The 25,153-nt window shown below is 41.8% G+C and overlaps 1 protein-coding gene across 1 annotated transcript in view; it reads right to left on the bottom strand.

Annotated features, from left to right (window-relative positions):
- The window catches only part of mettl14 (methyltransferase 14, N6-adenosine-methyltransferase non-catalytic subunit), a 78,836-nt gene that overhangs the window by 36,689 nt on the left and 16,994 nt on the right, over positions 1-25,153 (bottom strand). The window contains exon 4 of the mRNA XM_076272429.1: positions 9,053-9,130. Coding sequence (XP_076128544.1) covers positions 9,053-9,130 — 78 coding nt within the window. The remainder of the gene's footprint in view (positions 1-9,052; positions 9,131-25,153) is intronic.

Genomic DNA, 25,153 nt, shown 5'->3' with positions numbered 1-25,153 from the left:
CCTCGTGCCAAAGAGATTTCAGCCTTTGTGACGCCAGATCACTTCTTACAGTATACCGCCATGGCCTTTGGCCTTCGTAACGCGCCCGCCACTTTTCAAAGGCTCATCAACGGCATTCTTGATGGCGTGCCTAATTGCGAGGCCTATTTGGATGATTTGGTGATCTATAGCGCCACCTGGCCTTCGCATATGGCACATCTCTCAACTGTGTTTCGCAGACTATCGGAAGCTAATTTAACCATTAACCTGGCTAAATGCGAGTTTGGCCAGGCTACTGTTGTATATCTGGGTAAAGTGGTTGGCCGTGGGCAGGTGCGTCCTGTCCAGTCTAAAGTTGAGGCGATTTTGAATTATCCTCCTCCAACTACCCGCCGCGAACTCCGTCGCTTCCTTGGCATGGTAGGCTACTACCGGTCATTTTGCAAAAATTTCTCTGCCATTGCCTCGCCCCTCACTGATTTGCTCAGCTCGAAAGTGACTTACAATTGGACTCCACGGAGTCAAGCTGCTTTCGAGTCTGTTAAAGCACTGCTGACTACTGCACCCGTGCTAGCCGCTCCGGATTTTTCTCGACCTTTTTCCATCGCTGTTGACGCGAGTGACTTAGGAGCGGGAGCTGTTCTTTTGCAACAAGACAGGGATGGTCTTGAACACCCTGTCTGTTTCTTTTCGCGCAAATTTAACCGTCATCAGCGGGCTTATTCGACCATAGAAAAGGAAGCCCTTGCTCTTGTGCTTGCCTTCCAGCACTTTGAGGTGTATGTTGGAGGTGCTGTGTGTCCGGTTGTGATCTATACAGATCACAACCCCTTAGTTTTTCTCGATCGCATGCGCAATTGTAACCAGCGCTTAATGCGGTGGAGTTTGATTCTGCAAGGTTATAACTTGGAGATTAGGCACATCCGAGGACGCGACAATGTAGTTGCAGATGCATTGTCTCGTGCTTGATGTGCATGTCATTGTAAATAAATTGTGGGATAAAATGGGATAAAAGTTGTTAAAAAAAAAAAAAAAAAAAAAAAAATTAATTAATGTACTTATTGCACGTTAACCCTCTTCTGTTTCTTCTGTTCCAGTTTAGCGGGTTTTGAGCCATTGCTGAATGCTAAGTAGTTTATTCACTACTTTTTTTTTGTAAATATGTTTATTTGTAAATATTTATTCATTATATTGTTAACTTAAACCCCCAATTTATTTTCTTTAAGGGTGGGGGTGTTACGCTATTCAGGGCAGGTTGAACAGTGTTTGCGCTGCTGCGCTACTTTGTTGCGTTACTCCTGCTGTTCCTTGTGTCCCCCTACAGGCCATCTTGCGTCCCGCCAAGCGCTGATTGTGGGTTGGGCAACGTCTATAAGGACGCCCTGTTTGACGTCTGGGCGGGCTCTGACATTCGCTTCCCGTCCGATCCCGTCGGCAGACGCAGGGCAGCTTCGTGGTGCCTCGCTGGCACGTCACGTTCTTTGTTTAGCTTTTTGTGTAGATTTAGTTATTTTGTTGTCCAAGCACGTTCCCCATATGGGATTGATCTTTGTTGTCTTTAGTTAATTCATATTTAGAGCAGGTGGTATTCGGTGATGGGGTTTCACGTTATTTAGTTTAGGTTTAGTTCAGCACAGCAATAAGCGGACCCGGAAGACTCACAACAACACCATGTCTTTTGTTTCTGGTCGGGAGTCAGGCAAGATCTATATTTCCCCGCAGATATGTGTGGTCAGGGTTTCCTTTCTATTCTGTTTTAGTTGCTTTAGTACCACCATGCTCCGTTTATGTCAAACCACAATCCTTTATTAAATTAAGTTGTTATACACCGTCACCGCTTCTCTATGGCCTTTGTATGTTATGTTGCACCATTTCATATAATTTGATGGGCTCGTAACAGTCACGTTATCGTCATTATTGCTGACATTGTTGTGGTGATGAAGGATTAACAACAGGCAAAAACTATATCCAAAGAGCTATATTTACTGAAAAGATAATGTTTCACGATTCTCGTGAGATTTGTTGTGCCGCCGTTCTTGAAGTTGCATGGCTGGTTTTCTCGGAAGGGACACGCTACGTCTATAGCTATGCTAGGTGAGCGATTCGCCTATTACAAGTTCGTTTACCATCAAATTGGCTTTGTAATGGTTATATTAAGGTGTAAATCTTGCATAGTGTACCTTTAAGCACAGCTCAGCTTTAAAAACTAAACTTCTCAGATCATGTTGCCTCAGTCGCCCGGTCATGCCGTTTCGCACTCTACAATATACGGAAAATCAGGACTTACTTAAATCAAGATGCCACCCAACTTCTGGTTCAGGCAATAGTCATCTCACGACTCGACTACTGCAACGCCCTCCTGACAGGTCTCCCAGCCTGCGCAGTGAAACCACTTCAGATGATCCAGAACGCGGCGGCGCGCCTGGTCTACAACCAACCCAAGAGGGCACATGTTACCCCGCTACTCATCCAGCTACATTGGCTACCTATGGCGGCCCGCATCAAATTCAAGGCTCTAACGCTCGCCTACAAAGTAGTCTCCGGTTCTGCTCCCACCTACTTGAATGCCTTCATACAGACATACGCTACCTCCAGACCGCTGCGCTCCTCAGACGAACGACGTCTAGCTCTACCTCCGGTACGCTCAGGCCAATCCAAACTTTTCTCATCTGTTGTTCCTCGCTGGTGGAACACACTGCCAGTTCCTACAAGGGCAGGGACATCCCTCTCCATTTTCAAAAAATTCCTGAAGACCCAGCTCTTTAGAGAACATCTCCTCTCATAGCAACACTTACAACAAGTCTTGCTGATCCTAGCACTCACCAGCCGTCTTAAACTGACACGTAACTGTTAAAAACAGCACTCACTGATACACTTATTCTTACTGTACTCTAATGTTTTTTAAATTGTCCTAATATTGTTGAGAATTGCTCTAAACTTAAACTGTTTACCATGTTGTTAGTCGCTTTGGCTAAAAATGCGTCAGCCAAATGTAATGTAATGTAATGTAATGTAAAAAAAAAAAAATATTTAGCATTTAGTGAAAATAACTCATTAAGGCTACTAGGGCTGTCACTTTTGTGAAAAAATCCTGTTCGATTTTTGAGACATAAGTGTTCATTGAATCGATTGTAAAATCGATTTTTTTATGTCTAAAGACGTTTCTATTTTCAACGCCAAATATAGGCCAATCCATAAACAACTAACAGGCATTAGGACTAACGTAAAGAGGGCGCTTGTAGACGCAAGGCAGCAATATTTCTGATGATTTATTGGCGTGAAGTTTCGTGCACAATGACAAACAGGAGTGCAACATTCTCGAAAAACAATAAGCCGAGTGGACTGCCATTACATCAGTGACAAACATGACCGCAGGCTTCAACATAGCTGTGTCTGTGTTTACGATTAGAAATGTCAAACAAATTTCGCCTATGTAGAACTCGATTGCACAGTTTGCATAGCCTACCGCTTTGTTCTTCTCCATAGTTTGATATACCAAAAATCCGAAGTACTTCCACATCGAACTCCTCAAGTTATTAGGGCCCATCACTCGTCTCTCTACATGTCGCACAGGTTGATCGCGTTGTCCTCCATTTTATGGCAAAACACGAGCAGCACAGCAGCTGATTGAAACAGCTGTTTCCGGTGCGTAAAATTGGTGGGAATTTTCTTCTTAGCTTTCGCAATGCTTACTGCACTTCGGAATTCTTTTATATTCTTATATTCTTGTTTGTGAATTTTGTTACATCTATCTTTTTTATTTGATTAATTCGTTTAAAATTAATAGTGTACATATTTGGTTAAAATCGATTCCCTATTTTAGTTTTCGAAACTTGTGTTGTTTGGTCCAATCGATTGTGCAATCGATTTTCGAATGTAAAGTGACAGCCCTTAAGGCTACATCTACAAACTCTTAGCCATGAGCTGTATATCTTCTGATTTTAATATTTACAGCTATCTAGGCGATATTGTTAACATTTATTTGGTATTTGGCCTTTAATGAAATAATGTATTGAAGAAAAGCCCAAAGCTGGAGACCACATAGAAATGTGCTACAATTTCAAAACTGAATTACTCTGGAACCGCTAATTGTACAGGGAAATGCTTTACACCAGGGGTGGGCAAACTTTTTGGCTCAAGGACCACACTGGGTTTTGAAAATTGGCCGGCGGGCCGCACAACTACAAACGTTACAAACTACAAACGTAAACATTCTCTAAGGAGAGTGAAAAGCAGTTTGCAGTAAAGCTAACCAACGTCGTCTCTATCGCAGGAAAAAAATAGCAAGCAGCCTGATAACCAAATGAAATGCTCAGCGGGCCGGATGAAAGTGCTTGGCGGGCCGGATCCGGCCCGCAGGCCGCAGTTTGCCCACCCCTGCTTTACACCTTTGTGTTCCGTGAGGTCTGCTATTTATTCTGATATATGGGTTGTAATTAGCCTAGAAATCTAGATGCGCCCCTAGCGGCAGCAAATTACATTTGCTGCCAGGGCTAGTCTAGTAACTCTCCGTTGGCTTGTGAGCTCCAGAAATCGAAACTCAATCAGGCCAATGAAATCGTATATAGAGTCGTTAGGTGGGCTTAACATAATGATTGATGGCAGAGTTGCAACGGTTTGGCTTGAATTCCCTGCTACTTGAAAACAAATAAGATGGATGTTGCTGTTGGCGAACAGTGTGACACGAGTTAAGCTTTTATTAAGTTGGCAAACTAGCTCCGCTGGTGGGAAACGCATGGGACTCATAGCGCTGCCGCTGTCCTATTGCGTGCAGAGGGAATCTGAAAGACAACTGATTATCCCGCCCCTCGGACTGAGCACTGCGAACGGTGAGTGCCCAGACCCTACATTTTAATGTGGGTCTGGCTCGACAGGCTAGGTTGTAATATGTTGAGTAAAGAGTTTGTGAGATATTCCACCATGATGAATGGGTGTGGATATGTGTGTCTGTCTACCTCATAGGTCTAAATAGCAGCGTCATAGTTTTCTGTGAATGTGTCACGGTCCGGATTAAGCTGTTTTAAGGGCATTTTCACTACCTTTATTCATAAGGATTTATTCTGGTCATTGTAAGTGCCACACACACATATTATATATTGTTTTTTTCAGCAGAGTCTAGGCTATCCAGATCTGCCATCAGTTCATGTGTTACTACTGGCACTGATTTCATTTTGATTTTTAAAGAATTAAAATACAAAAAGCGTATTATAAAAATTCTTACATTTTGTCATGTATCTCACCACAGCAAGCTCATAGCTCTATATGCATTTCATTTGTGTGTAGGGCAGACTGTCCTGAATCAGGCAATATAATTGCCATGTTGGAGGGATACTCTGTGGCTGAGTAATTTACAGAAATATGTGGTGTGTGATTTACGGAAATAAATGCCATTTTTTATTTAGTGATGAAAAATGACCTTTCTGCGCTCCATATCTGTGACACGAACTGATCTGACCTGACTTGACCCGAGTTTGCGTGTTAGCCTGCGTGTGTATGCACTCATAATGACTCTCAACTTTATACTGCATTGCCATAAACAAAGTAAAGGCAAAAAAGGTGTTTCTTTGTTGAACAAATTGGAATGCAATGTGAGCCTTGAATTGGATGCCATGCAGGAATTTGCTAGGATCTCAAAACCGGATTATGAACATGCTTTGCCATAGAGAAACACACGATAGCGTTGGATAATAAACATGCTTTGCCACAAAAACAGACAAAAACGTGGGGTAAGTCCGGCTATATGAAGTTATTATTTTGCTGTCACTTCGTCTGTTTTATAACCCAGAAGGATGTACTTGGTATCAAATGATAGCTCTGTGTCTCCTCTTTCATCTGAGTGCAGCGTTGGTTTGTGTACATGACGTTATTATTTTGCAGTCATTTTGTCTGTTTTTATAAGACAGAAGGATCGATATACATTATCGATCCTTACCAATGAATAGCCCTGTGTCTCCTCTTTCATCTGATATGCTTGCCATATCTATGCGATCACGGGTTCGCGAGTAATTCAAACGAGAGGGATGGGTGCGCAGGTGAACGCAGAGAAGTATAGGCTGTAAATATGATGCAATTTGATTTAATTTCATGATTTTTTTTAATTTTCATACTTGATCGCACAGACAAGTGCGTGGTCTCGTTGGAAAGCCCCACTTCTGCTCTGTCACGCAATAAAGGTTTCATCTCGCTGCGATGAACGGTTCCGGAGCAATGTAACAGAGAAGAAAGGGTGTGTTTTTTGACGCACTTTACGTCAATTGGGTTCTAAGGGTTAAAATAGTAGCCTATGCTGGCCACTTCAAAAAAGAACTATTCGCATGAGAATATTAGCCTGTGAAGACACAACACAAATCCACAGATCTTGCTAGGTTTATGTTTATGCAGTCATCCTGAAATAACCGTAACAGTGGCACATGAAAGCATAGCAACAGTTTCTTAATGGTAGTGGTGGAAAGTGAAGTGCTGCACTAGTGCCTATATGCTGCGAGTGACTGCTCACTGGTAGTTATTGTAGATAACTTTAAAATCAGCGTGATTTATGTGTGCGCGTGCGACGTGCGTGTTTATACAGTGGGTTGCTTAAGTTTACACCCCCATGTTAAAGTTGACTAAAAAGAGGAATAAAAAACATCTTTTGGAATCCAACTTTTTAGGACACTATTTTTTTTGTGAATCAATAATGTATCATAAATAAAGAAATTTTCTTCATTAAAGTATATAAGTATATATATACTCTTTTGATCCCGTGAGGGAAATTTGGTCTCTGCATTTATCCCAATCCGTGAATTAGTGAAACACACTGCACACAGTGAACACACAGTGAGGTGAAGCACACACTAATCTCGGCGCAGTGAGGTGCCTGCAACAACAGCGGCGCTCGGGGAGCAGTGAGGGGTTAGGTGCCTTGCTCAAGGGACCTTCAGCCGTGGCCTACTGGTCGGGGTTCGAACCGGCAACCCTCCGGTTACAGGTCCGAAGTGCTAGCTAACCAGTAGGCCACGGCTGCCCACACAAAAACAGGGTGCATAAGTATACACCCCCCTATGTTAAATTCCCGTAGAGGCAGGCAGACTTTTATTTTTAAATTATTTCAGTTATTAAGTTATTTCAGGATCCAGGATACTATGCATCCTGATAAAAGTTCTTTTTTGGGGTTGTGGAAATAACAGATAAGGCTAATGTACCCCACCCCCCATGAATAATTGTTAATCATTATTTCTGTGTGTGTGGGGGGGGTGTGCGTGTGTGTGTGTGTGTGCGCATACTGTGTGTATGTGTGTGTCTTTATGTGTGTGTATGTGTATTTATTTGTGTGTGTGTGTGTCTTTATGTATGTGTTTCTGTGTGTGTGTGTGTGTGTATGTGTGCGTGCATGTAGCTTATATGGGCCACCATGAACGAAATTCCACGACACTTGGCATGCATTCAGAGGGTGTCATAATGATCCTACACTAATGATCGTACAGTTTAGAAACTGTCAGCCAAAGATACCTGCGATTACAGTGCCTCGTTTTTGTCATTTTATTTTTAACTAGGTGGCGCTATACCTCAAATGAGTGAAAATGGGATGTGCTGACATGAACCATGGAGACCAACATACACAAATAATTGACTCATTCTCGAGATAGTCACAGAAAACTGTGTCCGGCCATCTACAGGCCGATTGGAGTTTAGTCATCAAATGTACACATTAACTTATAGAATGGGCCCCCCATGAACAGAATTCCACGAAACTGGAAACTGGCATGCAGTCAGAGGGTGTCATAATGATCCTACACTTCAAATTCCGTGCAGTTTTGAACATGTCAGCCAAAGATACCTGTGATTACACCTAATTTTTGCTTTTTCATTTTTAACTAGTTGGCGCTATACCTCAAATGAGTGGATATGGGATGGGTTGACATTGCCCCTTCAGCCTTCAGACCAACATACAAAAAAAGTTGGTTGCCGTGTTGTCTGTCTTGTATGTCTTAGTGTCACGGGAACGCTGGCGACTACGCCGCTCCGTCCGGCATCTTTTGTGTTTGTTGTTTTTAAAATGTTTTTGTCATGTCTTGGGTGTCACAGGTACGCTGGCGACTACGCCGCTCCGTCCGGCATCTTTTGTGTTTGTTGTTTTTAAAATGTTTTTGTCATGTCTTGGGTGTCACGGGTACGCTGGCGACTACGCCGCTCGGTCCGGCATTTTTTGTCTTATTGTCTTTTGTTTTGTGTCAATGTCTTGTATGTGGAGCGCTTTGGGTTGCACTCTGTGCATGTTAAATGCGCTATACTAAATAAAACTGACTTGACTTGACTAAAAAGGAAAAATACTTGTACTTTTGAATTCTTAAGTATTTTTAAGAGCAAGTACTTCTGTACTTCAACTCAAGTACAAATTTTCCTTTGCAACGTTCACTTGTATTGGAGTAAAATTTGACAAGGTGTATCTGGCGGCAGCCGTGGCCTACTGGTTAGCGCTTCGGATTTGTAACCGGAGGGTTGCTGGAACCCCGACCAGTAGGCATGGCTGAATTGCCCTTGAGCAAGGCCCTAACACCTCAGTGCTCCCTGAGCGCCGCTGTTGTTGCAGGCAGCTCACTGCCCCGGGATTAGTGTGTGCTTCACCTCACTGTGTGTTCACTGTGTACTGAGTGTGTTTCACTAATTCACGGATTGGGATAAATGCAGAGACCAAATTTCCCTCACGGGATCAAAATAGTATATAATACTTATATATACACTTATTTATACTTTCACTTAAGTAAAGGAATTGTTTACTTTGTCCACCTCTGGTAGAGTGAATTGTCAACTCAGCACTTCATCGTCAGGTAGTAGAAAAAACTGGCGTCACAAATCCCTTAACCAATCATATTGCCATTAAGCTTATTATTTGATGTTTATAAGGAAGTTTTCCTTCATAAAATCAGTTGCTAGATGGCAGGGATATTAGACTCAATATAATTGGTGCTCAGGTACCAATATTAGAACGATCAATCTGCAAATAGATTTTTCAGAAACCAAAAAGATACAAAAATGCTTACATCAGACAACATGTAGTGACATGTTTACTAGTGACATTAACTCTGGTCTCTACCTTAAGGAAGGTGCTCGAGTCTTTGTAAACTTCTTCATATGGACTGTTCACATCTGGCTGCGGAGGTTCCATCTCATCCTTTTTTGAAAAAGAAGAAACATTAAAATACGTCACTCATAAACACCTTGAAAGGGAATTCCAGCATTTTCAACCTGAGACCCTTTTGTCAGATGTATTTAAGTACTTTAATTAGTAACAAAACGATAATCCATTTAGTATTATACTAGCTAGCCTGCTAAAACAGGAAGGGAATTTATATGTTATGCGGATAAGAAGTTTTACCCGTCTTTTTCACCTGATGACTACCATTTCTGCTTGAATGTGTGCATACCTCAGGGATATTTCAGTCTGGATGAAAGTGAGACATTTTCAGCTCAGTCTCTTCAAAAATTTATTTTGAAACCACTTTTTATTTTGAAACCATTCCTTCCGCGAGATCAGCTACTAAACATAACAGATAATTAGACGTGAACATGGAGAAATTAAATAACACAGAATGATAATTTGACTGTTATAACACAAGGCGAAGAGACACAAGGTTAGTGTTCAAACAACACAGCAAACAGGGCAGCCGTGGCCTACTGGTTAGCACTTCGGACTTGTAACCGGAGGGTTGCCGGTTCGAACCCAGACCAGTAGGCACGGCTGAAATGCCCTTGAGCAAGGCACCTAACCCCTCACTGCTCCCCGAGTGCCACTGTTGTTGCAGGCAGCTCATTGCGCCGGGATTAGTGTGTTTCACCTCACTGTGTGTTCACTGTGTGCTGAGTGTGTTTCACTAATTCACGGATTGGGATAAATGCAGAGACCAAATTTCCCTCACGGGATCAAAAGAGTATACTTATCAGTGTTGCGCAGTCTGCCCGAAATTAAGCGGTCGCCCGCGGATGACCGCGGTCACCCGCGGTTATGAGTCATAAACAAAATATTTTAATGACATTCGGGTCATTTGCGGGCGGGTCAGTTAAAATTAATTAAATATATATTTTCTACAAATAGGCCTACTTAAAATATCACGAGAAAGCTAGCATCAATACAGTAAAGCATCAATACAGTAAAGTCAACAGTAAAGAAGCAAGACGCGAGTTAAAATAATAAAGACACCCCTTCAGGAAAAGCGATATAGGCTATGGTTATGGTCTAGGCCTACTTCTTGCGAAGCCATGTAAAAGTATGACAGCCAAAACGGGCAGCCTGCAGGAATAAATGTTATGGCACAGACTACACAGCCATATCTACCGGTATGTATAGGTTCGCGCATGCATAAAAGTTACCTTAGTTCGTTGTGTTTGTGACTTTAAACAGTGGATGTGCTTTAGTAAAGCTTTGTGTTTCATTCAGCATTATAAACCAGTTCTTACACTAACGTTTTGACCAGCAATGTATCTCTCTTGCCTACCTCGCCTCACCATTTCTGTTTTCGAAAGAAAGATGTATGTCCATGGCCTTCAAATCTTATCCTAGTGTTCTTATCCTTTGTGCGTTGCGTGCGTGCTTGCGCTCTTATTCTCATTCTTTCTCCTGCGCAAACATTATGTCCTGCATGCTTACTGCGTGTAGTTCTACTGCATCAAGTTTCGTAAATAAATTAGTTTGTTTTTACAGAAATGGCCTACTGTCACACTGCATGCAGCCTATAACCAAAAGCACACATTTTGTAAATAAGCGGGTCGGATCGCGGGTCGGGTATAATTTTGTCCTAATTAATATTCGCGGTCCGAGTTGCGGTCGGGTTGATTAAAATATCGGGCGACCGCGGGCCGCTTGTGACCAAACCCGCGCAACACTGATACTTATATATACTTATACTTCAATTCTGATTATTCCCCGAATAATCACTCGATAGCAAAAGTAGCGCCTGTTGTGGAAATGGCACGTCAGAAATTTAGGATGTATTACCAGCATGGTTGTGACATCTCCATTCATGAAGCCATCAAAGGATTTAAAGGCAGCACAGAGCTACGGATCTAAATGCCTTTCAAACCAGAAAAGTTTGGCATCAAGTTCTGGGCTCGGTGTAACGGCAACACTGCGTACATGTCAGACTTCCAGTTGTACTCAGGCAAACGAGACCAGACACCTGTTCAGCGGCTCTAAAGCTTAGGATAAAGCAGTGGTTCTCAAAGTGTGGGGAGGGCCCCACTAGTGGGGAATGGAGACATGACAGGTGGGGCGCCACGAAAAAGAGGAAATGTATTTTTTTGTGCAGGGTTCCCACGGGTCATGGAATTTCTGGAATATCATGGAATTTTAGAAAGTCTATTCCAGACATGGAAAGTAGGGGAATTTTATAATTTTTGGGGCAAAGTCATGGAATATCAGGGAATGTTGTTAGCCTGGGTGCCAGCCGAACTTAGTCCCGCCCACAACATTTGAGGTCGGGAAGTTCTAGTGTAACGGGTCACATTTCTATTGTTTTATAATTACACAAAGATGGTTTTTGCCTTGACACACTGCCTTGTATCGCCAGTACAGTGAGAGTCCTAGTGGGATTCCGTAGTCTCCCGCGGCCTCTAATGTATCCATTTTTCATATTCATATTTCGCTGTGCCCTTCACCTCTTCCCTGTCTCTGTCACTCTGGGGAAGAGGTATGTTATCTGTCTATCCCTCCTTTCATATTATATTAAATATCTTCACCCGATACTGTCTTTCATAACTATCATAACTATCACTTTACCTATTTTTACTTTCTGTACACTTTGTTTTATCTATTATGGAGCTTTCTTGTTTATTTCTTTATATTTTGTACTTTCGTGTCACATGGTGTAAAATAAACCTGTGACTAGCCTGTGGCTGTAGCCTGTACCATAGATATATATAGAACATTCTGTTCTATATATATCTATGGCCTGTACCCTGTATAATGCTACTGTATGTTGTTATCGATCGCTAGTACTTAGCATGCTATTTATAATTCACCACAGGAGTTGGGGGAAGGAGAACCTACTGCCTGCTTCACTGTATTGTCCCTATCGTTTTGCAGGTGTGTCATTGTTTTCTGTTTGTTTATCACTTTGTCATGGTGTTATTTTGCTTGTAACCTTGTACAGCTAATTAGCATGCTAACTCCCACTAGCATAGTTGCTAACTAAGTTAGCCATATTAGCTAGCTACTTCCATTAGGTCTCTATCAGGAGCTAGGCTAGGTAGCATAGTTTAATGGTTAAATCCTAGCGACTAGTTGTGTTAACCTTTTAAATGTAATGATTGATGTTACTTTTATTTTATATCTTGTATTTTATATTTAGTATGTTTTGTGTGGGTTACCTGTGCTTTTAGCCCTGTCTCTGTCACTCTGGGGAAGAGGAGTTGGGGGAAGGAGAACCTACTGCCTGCTAGGGCTGCACGATATTAGGAAAAAATGCGATATGCGATACCATTATTGAGTACTGCGATAACGATATAATTTGCGATATTTAAATATACTGCTCAATAAAGGTTTTCCACACATATTTTGAAACCTTCCACCCTTTTCTCCATTCTCAAACTACATTCACAGAATGTCTGACAGTTCTTGCAAAATAAAACACTCGCCTCAAAAGTTTTACTTGTGCTCAGAACCAAACAGTGACAGAGTGATTCAGTGTATGATTGAAGTGTTCCCTTAATTTTTTTGAGCAGTATATTTAATGTTTTTTTTTTCATTCTGCTTGCTGCAAACATACACTGTAGGGTTGGGGGGGGGGGTAAATGTATAATTACAGAAATAAATGTATAATTTTTAAATAATATAAAATATCATGTAGCCTATATGGCCTGATGAAAGTGGACAGCTAAGAGACCTACTGACTAGGCTATCGAAGTTGTGTGGAAGATCTGCTCCTAATCCTCATAAAAGACGGGTGGACAGCCAATCTGAACACTTGTGCACCAACCAGCGGAATATTCCACATTGCCAGCCTTCGATGGGCCTAGCAAAGAAGCTAGGCCTACTTAAGCTATATCGCGGCAATCATCTCAGTCTGTAACCTCATACAGTACGCTGCGCATCCCACGTTATTAGGCTACCGGCATGCCGACTACGAGGGCAGCGGAAAGTGAAAGTAATTGGGCTGCAATCGCACAGTCCAGAAGTAGGTTAAACAACTTTTACAAATAACGAATCCTGATTACCTCTGTGCTGCTGTCTGGGGCTTTTGCTAAATGCAAATCATGAAATACAAGCCTTACAGACAGTGAAAGACAACTTCTGATATAACGATAACGAAAGAAATTGTTTATTTTAACACGGTGGAGGACGCATTTGCGCTGTGTTTGTAACACGGCATCCTTCATAAAACCAAAATATTCCCATATAACAGACGTGCTTTTCCTTTTAGTCACTAATTCCTCTTCACCCAAGTGTAGCCTACCTCGCTCGACTCACTATTTTCAGCCATCACGACTTAGCTCCCGCTTTAACACCTAAAACACCACACACCTAAACTGGTAGGGGACGGGCTTCTTGGGCTGCATGACCGCATCAGTTTGGTAAAATATGTTGACATTCAGAATGTGAATACACCATAGACTGTATGGAATGCGCACGGCACAGAAAATGTATCGAATTTATCGAAAATTAAGTAATCTTTGCGGTATGTCCATCGCAAGTGTTGATATCGCGATAACGATAGATTTTAGATATATCGTGCAGCCCTACTGCCTGCTTCACTGTATTGTCCCTATCGTTTTGCAGAGAATAAAAGCCTGCGAATACATCGTTATCCCGTGTCACGTCAGTCACTCAAAAACAGCAAATCACAACGCAGAGTGTATTCCACCGGTCACACTAGCATTGCTCTGTTGTGGAGCAACTATGCTCAAACCAGAGTTGTTAGGACCAATCAAATTGGGCTTTACGATGATGGACAGGTGAGCAATAGCGCCTCATCTATCACGTCATCATTTCAGAGATGGCTGCAGACATACAGACCCAATAAAAGGTAGTCCATCTTTTCCATACAATTACATGAAAACAGACTGCTGCATTACTGCTGGTTTTCGTTCGCTTTTGCTGTGGCAGTGGTCTGCTTTTCTGTGGAGAGCTACCAACACGAACCATGGCCCAGGAATGTTTTCGATGCCTTGATGATTATTTTACCCGTAATGGCTTTTACGTAACCAACTTTGTTGGTGTTGGATTATTTCAGCACTATCAACTATGAATATCCAAAAGCAGAAGAAAAAACAATTAAAGATGCCCTGCCACACGTATTTCATTACTTTGTGGTAAGTTCTACCATGGACTTTTTTATAGAAAACATGCCTTGGTTACCTTGTTTCAAGCCATTCTAGTGTGGTATTGAAAGCCTGCATGAAGACTTGGCTCGATTTGCGCCAGTTCTCATTAATATTCAACGAGCTAAGCTGCTTGACTCTGATTGGCTAACAGCTAGTAGGTTTCGTCCATAACATGACCGTCGTTATTAACTAATTTTAGCTTCATGACATGAACTTAGCTTGGCTAGCGAGTGCTAGCATTGTCCAAATGTGCATAAATAAAACCTGCTAGGCTAGCGAGTTCATTAAACCTGTATAACATAGCACTTCCTTGAGTTGACAATTACGTTTTACTTACAGGCACTGGTCGTAGACTGCGATGGTAGCCTGCTCCAGGCTTCAACAGCAACCTTTTTGCAAAGCCTGTGGCATTGTTCCAAAAAATAAACTGAAGCCATTTGATCCTCAAGTCTGGGTTCTTGGGCAAAATGCATTGTTAAAGTTCTATTTGTGCATAGCGCACAAGTCTGTTGACATTCAGCCATTCTTGCATAGGCCTACGAAAACTGTCAGAGCTAAACGAATTTTGTGGGCATGGTCTCAACTGGGCGAGCTCATGAATAGTAATGAGCTCATCAATTCCACGTCAATCTGAAGAGTTTTTGCAATTGCCCTAATTTCTCCGCTTATTTCTTTTCAGTGGCTAGAGCTGACAGAGGAGTTAGCTGTTCATTTTCACATTCACGACATAGCTAGGGCTGGGATAAACGATTATTTTTTAAACGATTAATCTAGCGATTATTTTTTCGATGCATCGATTAACCTAACGATTCATTTTTTCAGTCCGATTCGATTTCGATTCGATTATCGATTATCTCCCCATTAATTCACCAATAGCAACTTATACATGTTTATTTACATATCTGAATGAAAAAACATGAATTCTTTAACATTGCAATATAAGTTTATTGCTCTTAAGATTCCAAAATAAAAGACTATACAAGTGCAAAGTAATGCATTCAATAAAGTTCAGGAGTGCCTGTCATTTTAAGACATTCGTGTGTGAATCCTTGCAATTAACATTAACACAGTTAAAAGGCTGCTGATGTGTGGATGCAATTCATAACGTATTTAGTTCAAATAACGGTTCGTACTTCTCCTTTGGACAAGCACTTTTGAGTCTTGGAAAACACTTTTCCATTTACGTCGGGATTTTGTAAACATTCAGAGTCAATAAAATGAGCCCTGCATGAATAACGAATACAAGCAGCTGCAAGTAAGCATGCTAAACTTGACATCCAAACAGTATTCTAACGTTAGCTCTGAGATACTGCTTGATTGCATACTGTAACTTAACTTAGTACATTGAGGAGACTAAACTATGTTGCAGAGTTTACTTTAACTTTAATGCAGCAGTTTTGAACAAGCGCAGCATGGTCACGATGCTAAGCGGATTTAATAGCAATTTAGTTGTTCTATGCAGTGCTTCTATGTGGCAACAACAATCTTGAATATTTTGTTAAATGCACATGCAGAGGAGGAGCGTCTATGAGGAGGAGCAGCGGGCTCGTTACGAGAGAGAGCGGGCGGGGCGAGGAAAGGCTGTGTGAGTAAAAAGTGCAGCTCAATGAAATTACTCAATCTTATCTTTAATTTAAATAGTAGGCCTACAACATAGAACATCAATGTGTGGTGGCCGGTTTTGATTTCGTGGTGCCCAGCCACAGATTAGTCAACGTATGGAAAACACTGAAGGTGTAAAATTAAAAATATTTAGCAGCACACGTTATGCTTGACGAATCGACGCTCATATTTTGCGTCAACGTATTTTTTGCGTCGACGTCATCGATTACGTCGACGCGTTGTCCCAGCCCTAGACATAGCACAAAAACATGGACCTAACATGTTTAAAAAAATCCAAGTAAAAACAGTTTTGTGTGGCAGGGCACCTTTAAAACAATAAAAGTGTAAAATGAATATAAAATCAAAGCTGGATGTGCATATTGAAATTGTAGTTACTGCACTTTGCCTTTGTATTAGTGTTTTAGTTGCTCAGAGTAATAAAGTGCAGTATCTACATTTTTGGGGTCAAAGGTCATATCAATGGTGTTTTTTTTACTATATATACATTTCCACGTCTTGCTACTTATGGCACGACAGCTGCACATATGTGTGTGAGGAGAAAAGATGCACAGCCACAGGCTAGGGGAGGAGGCACTAGAGGCATGCCTTGCGCACACAAATGTTACTTCAAAAGCACACGGTCTTAAGACGTTTTAAGGCATTAATTTAGGAACATGACTTTTAAGACTCCGTGGCTACCCTGCTAGTGGCCAAAGTCGTTATGTAATTTTCCAGTGAAACTACTTGAATTTCAGGTTAAATGAACATCCATGAATTTCGGGTTAAATAAAAATCCATTTATTTCCAAAAATGAAAAAGCAACCAAAAATGGTCACAGTTCTCATTGCTTTCTCATCTCTTTGCCTTTGAAGGGCAGAGTGCATCAACCACATTCAAGCATTTCATATAGCCTAGCCCACATCTTAAATAAACTGAGTCATTTAAATAAAATGACTGTAGTCAAAGTTTGAATAGTCAGTTTGAGAAGAAAGAGAAGTTAACTTGGCCAGGGAAAAAGGCTCACATTGCATTTCATTGCTTCTTAATGAAAAGCGTCAGCTACATGACTAAATGTAAATGTAACCAGAAAGTGTAGTTTTTTTACCCCCCCCCCCCCCCACACTCACACACACAATGGAGGACTATTTTTTCGTTTTCTTTTCTCTGTCTCTTTTTTCTTACTTTCTTTTCTTTTTTTGCCTGCACGAGGTATGTGAAGGTATGTGAACTGTGACACTATCAATGTATTAATCAAAGTTGTTTTACCATAAATTGTTAATTTATTGCCATACCATGGTTGCAAAATGTTAGACACTCTACTGAGCTTATTATTAAAATTAAGTAATGAATGTTCTATGTTTTCTGGAATATAGATTCCTAATAGGTTCATAGAACCATCTGTCCATTTGATCGGTAACTCACAAGGAAGAGTAAAATTGGTTTTCTTCAGTGGACCAAGTCTCATAATATTACATTTATCATAGTTAGGTTTTAGACCAGACATTTAAAAAAAAATATTTAAATCTAATATCAAAGTCAAAGTCAAAGTCAAAGTCAGCTTTATTGTCAATTTCTTCACATGTTCCAGACATACAAAGAGATCGAAATTACGTTTCTCACTATCCCACGGTGGAGACAAGACATATTTTAACAATTTTAAGTCCACAGACAAACATAACATTCAAGTAAACAAAAAAGTAAGTAAATAAGTAAATAAGAGGGCACATATAATGAAAAAATAAGAGCAGCAAAATTTGGTTGAAATTGTGCATAGACAGTCAATAAAATAAAATACTAGTGCAAAGTCAGGCCAATAAGAGGCTGAGGTAGTTCTGTTTGACCTAAGTAAGAAATAAAGTGGCATAGTGGTGCAAGTTATGTAAGAGCAGCAGAAGTGTTGTGTTTCCAGGACAACAACAACAAGTTGCAAAGTGTACAAGTGTGCAAGTGGAGTGGTGCAGGCGGCCATTTGTGGGTCCAATGTCCAGGATGTTATGTAGCTGAGGGTGGAGGGGGGAGAGGAGGGAGAGAGTTCAGCATCCTAACAGCTTGGTGTATGAAGCTGTTGGTGAGTCTGGTAGTGCGGGAGCGCAGGCTTCTGTACCTCTTCCCAGAGGGCAGTAGATCAAACAGATTGTGGGCGGGGTGACTTGCATCACTCACAATTTTGGTCGCCTTGCGGGTGAGGTGGGTGGTGTAAATGTCCTTCAGGGAGGGGAGTGAAGCACCAATAATCCTTCCAGCTGTGTTCACTATGCGCTGCAGGGCTTTCCTGTTGTATTCAGTGCAGCTTCCGCCCCACACAGCGATACAGCTGGAGAGGATGCTCTCAATGGTGCCTCGGTAGAATGTGGTCATGATGGCTGGTGGAGCACTTGCTCGCCTGAGTTTCCGCAGGAAGTACAGGCGGCGCTGAGCTCTCTTCGCCAGTGATGCTGTGTTGGTGGTCCAGGAGAGGTCTTCACTGATGTGCACCCCCAGGAATTTGGTGCTGCTCGCTCTCTCCACCACAGCACCGTCGATGGTCAGTGGCAGGTGTTGGGTGTGACCTCTCCGGAAGTCAACAACAATCTCTTTGGTCTTGCTGACGTTCAGCAGGAGGTTGTTGTCCCTGCACCACGTGGTCAGATGGTCGACCTCCAACCTGTATTGAGTCTCGTCGCCCTTGGTGATGAGACCCACCAGAGTTGTGTTGTCAGCAAATTTCACTATGTGATTGTTGCTGTAGGTTGCAGTGCAGTCATGCGTCAGCAGGGTGAAGAGCAGCGGACTGAGCACGCAGCCTTGGGGGGCCCCTGTGCTCAGTGTGATGCTGCTTGAGGTATTGTTGCCAACACGTACTACTTGAGGCCTCTGACAGAGGAAGTCCAGTAGCCAGTTGCAGAGGTAGGTACTGAGTCCCAGTTTGTCAAGTTTGCAGATGAGTTGTTGTGGTATTATGGTGTTGAATGCAGAACTGAAGTCTATAAACAGCAATCTCACATATGAGTCTCTTTTTTCCAGGTGGGTGAGGGCTGGGTGGAGGGCAGAGCAGATTGCATCCTCTGTAGACCGTTTGGCTCGGTATGCAAACTGGAAGGGGTCCAGGGTGGGGGGGAGAATGGATTTGATATGTGACATGACAAGCCGCTCAAAGCACTTCATGATGATGGGTGTCAGTGCCACAGGGCGGTAGTCATTGAAGCAGGATGGAGCAGTTTTCTTCGGCACAGGTATGATGGTGGCAGCTTTGAAACAAGATGGGACGATGGCTTGCTTCAGGGAAGTGTTAAAGATGTCTGTGAAGACATCCTTAAGCTCCCCTGCGCAGTCCTTCAGCGCACGACCAGGGATGTTGTCTGGACCTGTTGCCTTACGGGTGTTGATAGCAGCAAGTGTCCTCTTCACGCTGTCGGCAGAGAGGCACAGGGGCTGCTCATGTAGAGGGGGATGGGTCTTCTGTGGGCAGGTGCTGTTTTGTGCTTCAAAGCGAGCAAAGAAGCGGTTCAGGTTGTTGAGCAGAGGGATGTTGCTCTCGCAGCTCTGTGGCGCGGGCTTGTAGTCCGTGAGGGCCTGAATGCCCTGCCATAGGCTTTGTGCGTTCCTGCTGTCTTTGAAGTGGGTGGTTATCTTGTGAGTGTATTCCTTTTTTGCTTCCTTGATGCCACGGGACAGGTTGGCTCTCGCTGTTCTCATGCCAGTTTCATCCCCAGCTCTGTAGGCTTTGTCTCTGGCCCTCAGCAGCCTGAGGACATCCCCTGTCAGCCATGGCTTCCAGTTAGCCCGAGTGATGATGTCTTTTGTGTGGGTCACATCATCGATGCACTTGGTGATGTAAGAGGTTACAGTGTCTGTATACTCCTCTATGTCTGTCTGGTTGTTGTAAGTGGCTGCCTGCTTAAACATTTCCCAGTCTGTTGTGTCAAAGCAGTCTTGAAGAGCATCGGAGGCTCCCTCATAATATTAAGTTTTGCAGAGATATACTATCAGAATTAAATCATGAAAGTTGTATCATCTGCATACATAGACATTTTTGATTGTAAACTGTGTTTTGAAAGTTATAATATTATTATTAGCATTGTCTCGAATCTTATTTTCAAGTATCTCTATTACTATAATAAATAGGTAAGGGGATAAAGAGCAACCTTGCTTCACTCCTCTTTTAAGTGTAATTGACTGATTGATTGACTGACTGATCCGTTGTTCATTATTTTACTTATTGAACTATTGGAGATCACTTTGATCCAGGCTATCAGGGTCTCCCCAAAGACTTTTTCAAAATCTGCAACAAAAATTAATCCTGGCTTTTTTAATGATATTCTATTATTTCTATTACTATTATTTTTTAAGTGTACTGGATCTTTATAGTGTCCATTTGAATCCTGTTTTAAAGGAACACGCCACCCAATGTCAGTAGTAATATATGTTCTTACCTTAACTTTCACGAGTTGAGTCATACCTCTCCCGTGTCGGTACGTGCACTCCAACGCTCTGGTGCGCGGCTGGACTGTGTTAGCATGTTGCTATGCTAGCGGGCTTTGACGGTAACTAAGCGTAGAAGTAATCAGAAACATCCACGTTTCCCCGACTTAAATACAGTTGCACTCGTAGTTGATAGAAATGCTACGGCTACGCAACATGAAACGTGGCGATTTTCCAAGCGAATAAACCGGAGAACTACAATGTGTGGCGCAATAGCACTTGGGAGTACTTCGACCTAGCGTAGTAGTATTGTTAACACCTAATTGTAGATCCTATCCACCACAGAGTTTAGAATCCATGCTGGATCGACCCTCAGCCTCTCCCTCCCCTCTGAGCGAGAGAGAAGCACACACACTAGAGATGCGCTGATGGGCTATTATTTCAACCATAACTGCATAGCAAAACTTATCATCCATCAGCCATCCATCAGCACCAAAGTTTTTTGACCAATTTTCGAAACCACACCCGCCCACCATCCACTGGTTGTTTTAATGTAGGCCTAGGCTATGGGTGATGCAGCGCTGCTGACGTGAGGCTAGAAAGCCCTTGCCTGTTCTAGAAAGACTGATCTAATGCAGCAAATATATTAAAAGGCTAAAGTCGTACATTGGCTATGTTGTAGCCTATCCCCAGAATATCAGCAGCAAACTCAGTCTCTGTCTCGCAAAACAGTCTCCAAATAAAACGCACATCGGCCTGTTGCCTATTCTGCCAGCTTGTGACAATATATCGTCCAAAATGCTTGATTGCATTGCATTCTCCACATTTTTAGCTAAATTTTCATGTACCACATCAGCATTTTTGTTCAGTGAATCTTTTGTAAATTGCTTTACAATAGCGTCGGGCCCTTGTCAGCAGCCTTCAGCTTGCCTCTGCCACTATTCACTCCTTGTCTTCCGATGTCATTTCTGAGTCATCTACAGATGTTTACACACATTCACCTCCCTAAATAGAACCAACTTGACGTTGACTTCAACCTGTGTTATATCCTAGATGAGACTGCCTGGGTTATTTTGTTTCGATATTAGCCTATAGGCCTATATAAAACACATAATTGTAGCCTACCATTCAGGGAATAGGCATTTAAAAGAGAGACAGAGAGTGATATGACTCAGAAATGACATCGGGCGATGGCAGTGCGAGATGTTCAGAACGTAAGAGCTAAAACTTCTACAAACTCAATAACATCCAGCGGAAAAAGAAGGTATAGGGCCTACGAAAAATAGTCGGAAAACTTAGATAAGGCAAGCAAGCAAGTTTGGCGGTTGTTACTAAAAATGTGAACATGCACGTTGTGCGGTGGACTTGAATGAATGGAGTCGGAGTTTCTTTAATAGGCTATCGAGGCGTCATATTTGTCCGATGGCCTGCTATAAAATGCTGTCTGTCTGAAAAAGACGCGCTCGTGCAGTCAAAATGAATGGGAGTCTTCAGAACAGGCTCGTCAGTCACCCTGACATAACAGTGTGTAAAGTAGCCTCTAATGTGAATGACTTGTTATTTTATCAAGGATTTCTTTCTTTTTGCAAAAAAATAAAGTACAATAGGCATTAATTAGTAGGCCAGGAGCATGTTGAAATGATGTGGCAAATTGCGTTTTTTATTACAATGATAAAATTGTAAAAGGACGTGACCGAGGCAAGCCTGGCAATAGGCCTATAGGCCCGACGGTAATTGTAAAGCAATTTACAAAAGATTCACTGAACAAAAATGCTGATGTGGTACATGAAAATTTAGCTAAAAATGTGGAGAATGCAATGCAATCAAGCATTTTGGACGATATATTGTCACAAGCTGGCAGAATAGGCAACAGGCCGATGTGCGTTTTATTTGGAGACTGTTTTGCGAGACAGAGACTGAGTTTGCTGCTGATATTCTGGGGATAGGCTAGCCTACAACATAGCCAATGTACGACTTTAGCCTTTTAATATATTTGCTGCATTGGATCAGTCTTTCTAGAACAGGCAAGGGCTTTCTAGCCTCACGTCAGCAGCGCTGCATCACCCATATAGCCTACATTAAAACAAACTGCTGTGCAGTTATGGTTGAAATAATAGCCCATCAGCGCATCTCTAGTGTGTGTGCCTCTCTCTCGCTCAGAGGGGAGGGAGGGTCGATCCAGCATGGATTCTAAACTCTGTGGTGGATAGGATCTACAATTAGGTGTTAACAATAGCCTACTACTACGCTAGGTCGAAGTACTCCCAAGTGCTATTGCGCCACACATTGTAGTTCTCCGGTTTATTCGCTTGGAAAATCGCCACGTTTCATGTTGCGTGGCCGTAGCATTTCTATCAACTACTAGTGCAACTGTATTTAAGTCGGGAAAACGTGGATGTTTCTGATTACTTCTACGCTTAGTTACCGTCAAAGCCCGCTAGCATAGCAACATGCTAACACAGTCCAGCCGCGCACCAGAGCGTTGGAGTGCACGTACCGACACGGGAGATGTATGACTCAACTCGTGAAAGTTAAGGTAAGAACATATATTACTACTGACATTGGGTGGCGTGTTCCTTTAAGAGCACAGACATTGCACTCTCTTTAGGTACCAGAGAGAATACCTTGCTCATATGAATAACACATGATGAGTGGGTTTTTGATCTGCTCATAAAATATCTGGTATACCTCCACAGGAATTCCGTCAAGACCAGGAGTTTTCCCTTTCTGAAAAGACATGATTGCATGTTGAAGTTCAATATTTGTAATTTTACCCTAACATGTTTGTTTTTGTTCTTCTGATAGTTTAATACAACTTTGTGGGAAAAAAGCTTCTTCAATTTCTTGATCATTTCCAGATTCCATTATTATATCTCCTGTAAATAGTTCTTTATAATATTTTTCCATTTCATTTAAGATTGCTGTCGGTGTGCTCAGTATATTTGAGTCATCTACAATACATTTTTGTATATTCTTTTTAGATATATTTCTTTTTTGTAATTTAAAACAAAATATTGCACCTCCCCCCTTTTTCCATCCATGATGCCCTTTTTTAAGTATGAAATATTAGATTTTTCTATAATAAGATTTTCATATTCTTTTTGCTTTAGCTCCAATTCATCCAACGTATCCTGTGTTGTTTCTGATTTATCTGCAGTATATCTAAAATCATAAATTCAATTTCTTTTTTTGATGTTCTGTTCTTTTTGTCTATATAATTTTTGTCTGTGTGAAGCCCATTTTAATACATGTCCTCTAAAAGCACATTTAAAGGTATCCCAAACCATAAGTGGGCTTGCCAATTCAACATTATCTATATAAAAAAAACTATAGGGCAGTTCCAGCGTTATGGATGTGACAATTGGACTCATATTGGTAAACAAAATGCCTTAGAGTGGGGGAAAAAATAGTATCAGTGAATTAATTTGCATAACTTTTAATGCAACCTCTGTCCTCTGAATACTGAGAAATCCTCAAATTTCATATAATCAATTTCATCTTAAGAATACAAGGCATTTTATCAGCGTTATGGATGTGACATGAAATGGACACACTTTTGTGAGAGATTACAGGTTTTCTACAAACTCTGTGAATTTTGAAGGAAACTGCCGAAACTATGATATATGTACCATGAAGGAGACTTGAATGAACACAAAAAGTGTGTTTTTGAAACTATGCGTCATTTTCGTAATGCATTATGTAGGAAAAACTGGCGTTATGGATGTGACTGTTTCACGTTATGGATGTGACGTGTCTGAACCAGTCCTCGACAAACTGCATAAAACACATAATTAAGTAGTGAATTTTGATATGAAACAATTGAAATAGTAATCATGAAAAACTAGCGATGAAATTATTGCTTCCTCATTGCCCACTAAGATCCACAGGAAGAATCAGGACGAGTCATTTAAAATATAAAAAAGAATTTTTTTTTTTCTTTTACCGTCATCAATTTTGGTCAGTGATTCCCGGGTTACTGAAACACCAGGGAACATGAAACTTGGTGGCCACTCCCCTAAATAACTAGCCCTACCAGAACCGTTGCACCCAAGATAACAAAATATTTATGGTATGTTCGTCTCAAGAGCCCGCATGAACCTAACCCATACCCACTCATTTGTGATTTGCACACATAAAGTACATGCACGCGCACGTGCACACACGCACATGCACACACACGCACGCGCACACACGCACACACACACACACGCACGCACGCACAGTCGCACACATACAGACCCAACACCCACCCACATGAATGCAGATACATAAACACACACACACAGGCACGCATACGGATGTGGGCATGCAAACACACAAGCACACACACACACACACACACATAAACACACAAACACAGGCACGCATACGCACAGGCACACACACAGAAACACACACACACACACACACTCTTATAAACAAAAGCAAACTCACATATGCACACATTTACATGCACATGAGTTGCAGGAGTAGGAGATAAAGACAAATTGACAAGCGTGATTTATTTTTGTGAAGAGAATATGCAGGACTGAGCGGCGGTCATATTTTGTACCACTATGCGGTACATCTAGTTTATTGCTGCCCTTACTCATGTTACTCTGTGGGTATTAGCTACAGAGGACCTGACACTTCAAATGCTGTCATATCGCGTCACATTTAAAATTAAACTGTGTTAAGCAGACGTAAACGGCAGGCTGAACAGATCTACAACAGAAGGAGGTTGCTATGTTAACTCCAGCTGCAAAGTCAGCCATCTTCACCAGCTAACACGATAATCCAGTTACTGTACAACATTAGTATGACAGTTACAGGAAGATAATCGCTCAGATTTTCGTTATTAGGTCACTTGAAAATAGGCTATGGCTAGGCTAATCAC

Source organism: Alosa pseudoharengus, unplaced genomic scaffold (genome assembly GCF_046254945.1).
Source record: "Alosa pseudoharengus isolate Yale_2024_CS ecotype anadromous, Long Island Sound unplaced genomic scaffold, YU_APseudo_1.1 YU_APseudo_1.1_scf_7, whole genome shotgun sequence".
NCBI lineage: Eukaryota > Metazoa > Chordata > Actinopteri > Clupeiformes > Clupeidae > Alosa > Alosa pseudoharengus.
This window is presented reverse-complemented; position numbering and strand designations above follow the sequence as displayed.